The 6,397-nt window shown below is 34.6% G+C and overlaps 1 protein-coding gene across 1 annotated transcript; it reads right to left on the bottom strand.

Annotated features, from left to right (window-relative positions):
• Positions 1–393: 393 nt before the first annotated feature.
• On the bottom strand, positions 394–5,974 carry LOTGIDRAFT_157502 (hypothetical protein; the record flags this gene model as incomplete). Its single annotated transcript, XM_009049709.1, has 2 exons — positions 394–597; positions 5,774–5,974. 2 exons carry the CDS (start codon positions 5,972–5,974, stop codon positions 394–396), a joined length of 405 nt encoding a protein of 134 aa, XP_009047957.1.
• Positions 5,975–6,397: the final 423 nt, after the last annotated feature.

Here is a 6,397-nt window from a genome sequence, read left to right as displayed (position 1 = left end):
CGCTGGCTGAAAGAAACATAACTACCAATAATTAACATGAATTTGTTTCAATTACTAGAATTTTTTTCAAAAATGCCAAGAAAATTATAGCAATCTCTACGTATTTACCGTAAAAAAAAGACAAATTATAGATGAGAGAATGTGAAACACGATGTTTATTTTCAAATTGCGTGACAACTGGCTACTTTTTTCCAAATACTCGCTTTAATAGTGTTAAGCTGCCTGTTAATCGCTGTTTTCCTATGTAACAAATTCATTTGAATTTGACAGTCTTAGATTGATATACATTTTATATGACAAAGACCTATGTATGCGATTAGTAAAATATACTTCATTGTGTCTCAAACCTTCACTTCCACGAAAGACAACTGCGATCTATGCATATATCGTTTTTCAGCGCCTTCGCCACGCGAATACTGCTCCTTTATGTATTACGTTCATGGAGGTGTTACGACGCTTGCCTGACGACCTTTGAGATTCCATGACGTCGTCAATGTGTTCCGGAACAGATTGTCGAACCTTTGGCGTTTGTTTAGAACGAGTCACCTTTCGGTCAGGACGATCAGAGCTGATATATGCACCGAGAACAGCTTCTGTCTGAAACAATTTCAATTCCCCTCACATGATAGATTACTCGAGGTTTAATAAAAGATATTCAAGGGTAGTGGACGCCAAACATTAAAAAAACGTGAATGCTTGATACGGTAATTTTTGTTGGATAGATATAAATAAAAATATTTTAACGGGGGACGATCTCATTGTTATTAATGCCAAATAACTTTCCTGGAAATATAACAATAGCTATGTACGTGAAACCATTGACCATTGAAACCCTGTCTAATTGGTGATTTCCAATGCTTCTAAAGTTTGTCTTATTTTGATTATATTTGCGAACATATTTTTGTCTGTGACACCGCAACCTCGTCTCATTATAATAGTGTTTTTTTTTCTGCAAAACTAACTTTCATGTTACTTCTTCAATCAATCATAAAATGACGTTAAAAAGGAATATATAATGACTAGGTTATCAATAATAGAAATACTCAATATTTTGTTTCACACTAAAAGCATAATATATGAACGCCCCAGGTCTGATCTCCTATATAGGATGTTTCAAGTTCAACTTACAGAGATTCTCCTTTGAATCCAGCTTTTACAAAGTTATTAGCTGTATGACCCTTCAAGGCGACAACTCGTCTTTTTGGGTTCATTTGCACCCTAAATATAATATATTATGTAAATAGTCTTCAGAAGTGCCACAAATGTACAGAAATCGCATGATTCCTTAAAATATACCCCAAATTAGGACTTCATATTGATCTTTCACTAGTTTATTCTCTGCCACCAAATTGGGTTACCGGAAAATTGTTCGTCTGATTGATATACGGTGTATAAGACAAGTGTAAGGATAATTTTGTTCTTAACAGTTCTGTCAGAGTCGTCAAAGTATGGTTAAACATGAGAATTCTTAAATTCCGACGGTAAGCTGTATTACAATTGTGGCAGGTGTAGAAATCATTATTTCCGCATATTACCTGTCGAATGATTCAGGTGAAATTTCACTGGGCAGCAAAACTGATTCAGAGTCCTACCCAGGTTATTTATTCTGAGGTACACGACTTACCCATGTTAGTTTTTCTGAGGTACAAGACTTACCCAGGTTATTTATTCTGAGGTACAAGACTTACCAAGGTTGTTTATTCTGAGGTACAAGACTTAACCAGGTTGTTTATTCTGAGGTACAAGACTTACCAAGGTTATTTACTCTGAGGTACAAGACTTACTAAGGTTATTTATTCTGAGGTACAAGACTTACCCAGGTTATTCATTCTGAGGTGCAAGACTTACCCAGTTTATTCATTCTGAGGTACAAGACTTACCCAGGTTAGTTATTCATTCTGAGGTACAAGACTTACCCAGGTTAGGTTATTTATTCTGAGTTAAAAGACTTACCAAGTTATTTATTCTGAGGTACAAGACTTACCCAGGTTATTTATTCTGAGATACAAGTCTTACTGAGGTTATTTATTCTGAGGGACAAGTCGTATCCAGGTTAGTTATTCATTCTGAGGTACAAGACTTACCCAGATTATTTATTCTGAGTTACAAGACCTACCCAGATTATTTCTTCTGAGGTACACGTCTTGCACAAGTTATTTCTTCTGAAGTACAAGACTTACCCAAATTCTTTATTCTTACATCTTATATCTGAGGGCAGATTAAGACAATCTCTTAGTAATGTAGTACCTTTCAATCATTATCTGTGTGCCTCTTTTATAAAATTGTCTTAGGATACAAATCATTTTTTATAGTGCTTTTTAATACTGAAAACTTGATAATAAGAATGTATTTTTGTTTTGGCGATAAAAATTAAAATAAAGGTTCAATATCGGTTTATAAGTCAGATAAAACACTTTCCCTCGGGTTTTTATGACATTTAAAACCTTTTCCCTCGGATTTCCCTAGTGATTAAATCCTCGGCCGTGTTTTATCCTATACTTAAAATCCCTAGAACTTTTAGGTAGATGGTAGATGATAGTGTTTGATTTTCCAACAAATTTACTTAATATATATTTTTGTTGAAGAAAACGGTATAATATGTGTCATGTACACGTTGAACATGAGTAATTTAAACCTTCAATTAACCCTTAAGTATGATCAAATAAAATTACCACTAAAAATATTCTTTTATTAATTTCTAAATTTGTGTGGATATTTTCTGCCTTGAAAAGGAAGGAAATGGAAAATATCAACTGTGGTCAAGGAGGCTCTTTTCAGCCATCAAACCATATTTTAGTGGTTTTTATTAGATAATATAAAAATACCACTGGCCAGAAAGTAGAGGAAGTTTTGGAATGTTCAGACGATTCATGTTGAATATTTTAATCCATCAACAACAACTATTAAGATATCTCAGGAAAACAAAATATGTTAATTAAAATTGTTCTAATTGTATTAGGTGTATAGTTACCGAATAATGGAATAATGGTCTTTTATCACTAATTCAATAACGTCCAGCCATAACGAGTGACCGATGTCTTCATCAAATTTATAATGACAGTGTCTAAAAGGGGGTTGAAAGAAATCGGGAAAACAATTTAACACTTGCTGAATCCAGATTGGAAGTATTGAGTATTTTTCTAAACTGAAAAGATAACACACCATAGCCTGGTATTTAAACGTTTACTTCAAATACAGTATAAGTTAAGTGACTAATCTATCATTCTAACAATGATAGTAATAAAGACCCACACAAGATAGAAGCGCCAGTGTCAAAAATGAGATGTCGTTGTGACTTGGAATGTATAATTAAGCGAGTAATGGAATGGCAATTGTATAAAAGAAGAGAAGTTATAACGTCATTTGAATAATTATGGAACCAATTATTCGTTTGGATTAATGTAGATGGTATTATTTATACTGCTTGAATAACGTGATCTGATCGAGTAATTCCACCCAAATAGCCAATTTCCAAATTCAATTGTCACAGTTCCAATTTCTTTCAAAAATGAAAACAATAAAAACTATGTTTCCCACGAGAATTTCTTTTTTCTTCAAACAACAATCCGACTAATATAAATTTTTCATAACCTAGCTTTATTTGATATTTTTATTCTGTAAATGCCTCAGGAGACAAATGTTGCTTTAGGTCACAATTTAAGCGAATATGCTACGTTTCTATATCTCGTGTACCTCTTCTCAACTAAATCTTAATAAAAATTCACCCTCACTCGTTCTAGTTTGTGTAAATTAGGAATGCCACAGAAACTAGAAATTGTCAACAATACTTGAAATAATCAAGTGGTATCGACTTAAAATTTGTATTGAAGTGCACTTCAATTATTGGATTTTAACTGTATCTAGGACCTGTATTCATCTGGTCGTTTGTTGAGGTCGTTTCAATGCCTTAGGCGTATAAGTAGAACATAAAGTAGGAAATAATACTGGACAGAGAAGGCTAGGTTTTTTTTTCCCATACATAACACTTTCAGGACCATAAGATTTCTAGATGTGGTAAAGGTTTCGTGTTTGATTTTTCTAGGGAATAGTGGGTTGGAAAACATATTTTTGAAATCTGTATCAAAAAATGCAAATTAGGTCACGTGATATTTGCTGGGACACATGTGTCCCTGTGGTCCTAAAAGGAAAATTTTTCTACAACGTGTTTGTAACCTTTATATGCATTTCGACTGACCATATAGACATCGATTATGAGGGTAAATTTTCAATTATGTTCCTTGTTGTTTGGTGGGTATATTAGAATATTAGTGGGTAAAACACAAGGCAGATTATTGCGGATTTATGTTTATAAATTCAGAAAAATTCAACGAAACAACCAATTTGATGAAAAATTCATTACATTTAGGATCTTTTAAAAAACATTAAGTGAAGATAACATACAAAATTTTAACAAATGTTTTGAGCTTCACAAGGTTTTATTTACTGTGGTGTATTCCGAAGCAATTTCTCTCGGAAGTGAAGCAAAGATGAATTTGACATATATTACATATGTTGAAGGTACGGTTTTCTTTTTTCGACTTTGCGCAATTTACGCATCTTTTACGAGAAGTGACTTTGATAAGCATATGATCAGGGGTACAGCTAGTACCGATAGACGATGAACGACATACAGCTTGAGGATGTGATCTGGATCTGTTGCTGTATTTGCCTATGAGACCCATGGCTATTTCTCGTTTGAATTCAAAACAGGTCATTGCTTTGGTTGATGACTCTTTCATTTCCAGAGTTTTATTGAAGACGATACACGAATTAACAACAGCTATTTCTAGTAGATCAAAGAAAAGTCTTAGATAATATTTTGTTGTCGATCTTTTGTCTAGGTCATATGTCCCTTTTTTTCTGATCCATCAAGTCAACTCCACCCATATACTTGTTGTATAGTTGAACCATGGTCGGACAGTCGATATCAATCCTATCAGCGGCACCAGTTTTTGTTCTTTTAACAGTCACCTTTGCAGATGCAGGAATAAGATTTGAAAGCAAATACACTGCTCTGTTGTCCACCCATTTGACACAGTTGATACCATTTGCTGTGACGGAGTCTATATCACCCCGATCCATACCGTTATCAGATGTAAAGGTTTTCGGCATCCCCTTACGATTAACACGAACAGTTCCACATGACATAATCTGCTTTTGAAAGAGATCATATTGTAGGATTGGACTGTTGAAGAAGTTATCGATGTAAACTTCACATCCAGATCCATCTAAAGATTGTGTCAATTGATGCACAACACTGTCTCCTAACCCATATTGTGTGTTAGCCTTCCTTCCCGTATACAAGTCAATTTCATACAAGTAGCCGGTTAAAGAGTCGTAGCGACACCAGAGCTTGAAACCCCATTTTATTGGCTTACTTTTTATATACTGTTTCATTGAATTGTGACCTTTGAATTTCACCATATGCTCGTCTATTGACTGATGCTTTGTTGCTTCTAATACTCCCTGAAAGCTTCTGTTGAAGTGGTTGATAAGTGGCCGGACCTTGATAGCTCTATCAAATGACGGATCAGACCGAGAAACAGTGACTTCATCATTATTAGCGAAATGGAGAGCAGCACGGATTTGTTCAAAACGCTTACGTGGCATAACATTCGAAATGTATAGGATCGGGATTGACATCATAGATGCGTTTTATCGATAATCGATAATCGGAAGCAGGCATAGATATAAGTTCTTCAGTGTTGGCATCGGTTTTGCGCCACAAAAAGTTCAGGTCTACCTTTGGACGTTTTGTTGCAGGCTCATTTACCTCTACGTCATTTTGATCAGACAAGTCCTTTTCTACCTCCTCAATAACTATCTCGGCACCAACATTATCTACATCAGCATCTAGAAAGCCCTGATCTTCATCATCTAGTCCTAAATCACTTTCACAGTCACTGTTGTCTGCAAATAGAATCTGCTCAACCTCTTCAGGCTTAATCAAGAAACGTTTTTCCCTAACATTCATGATGTAGGCCTATTTATTGAAAGACTAATATTTACCGCCCTTTTTCTGAAAGTTATCTGTCCTTTGTTGTGATTGAGAGTAATCATCCTTTGAGGAGAGGTGTTTGCCTTCAAGGACCACTGGGACATATGTGTCCCAATGCAATATTTTGCATATTTTGATCAAATTTACGGATAACATTGAAACATTTCTTTATGTATGTTTACAGAAATTAATAACATTGCAAATTCATAAAGGCTAGAACTATGAATATGTATAGAGGGCCCTCTTGAAACCCCCAAAGACACATATTTGAATTTAATAAAATGGACATTTTCATCTGATGACGTTATCAACAGAAATCATCTTTAGTCTTTACGATTTCCATAATTATTTGCAGTGAAACTCAAATAAATAATTAGAAAAACACACACGGAAATTGTG

The sequence above is a fragment of the Lottia gigantea genome (genome assembly GCF_000327385.1).
Source record: "Lottia gigantea unplaced genomic scaffold LOTGIsca_14, whole genome shotgun sequence".
Lineage (NCBI taxonomy): Eukaryota > Metazoa > Mollusca > Gastropoda > Lottiidae > Lottia > Lottia gigantea.
The sequence above is the reverse complement of the archived record's forward strand: the minus strand, read 5'-3'. Positions and strand labels throughout refer to the sequence as shown.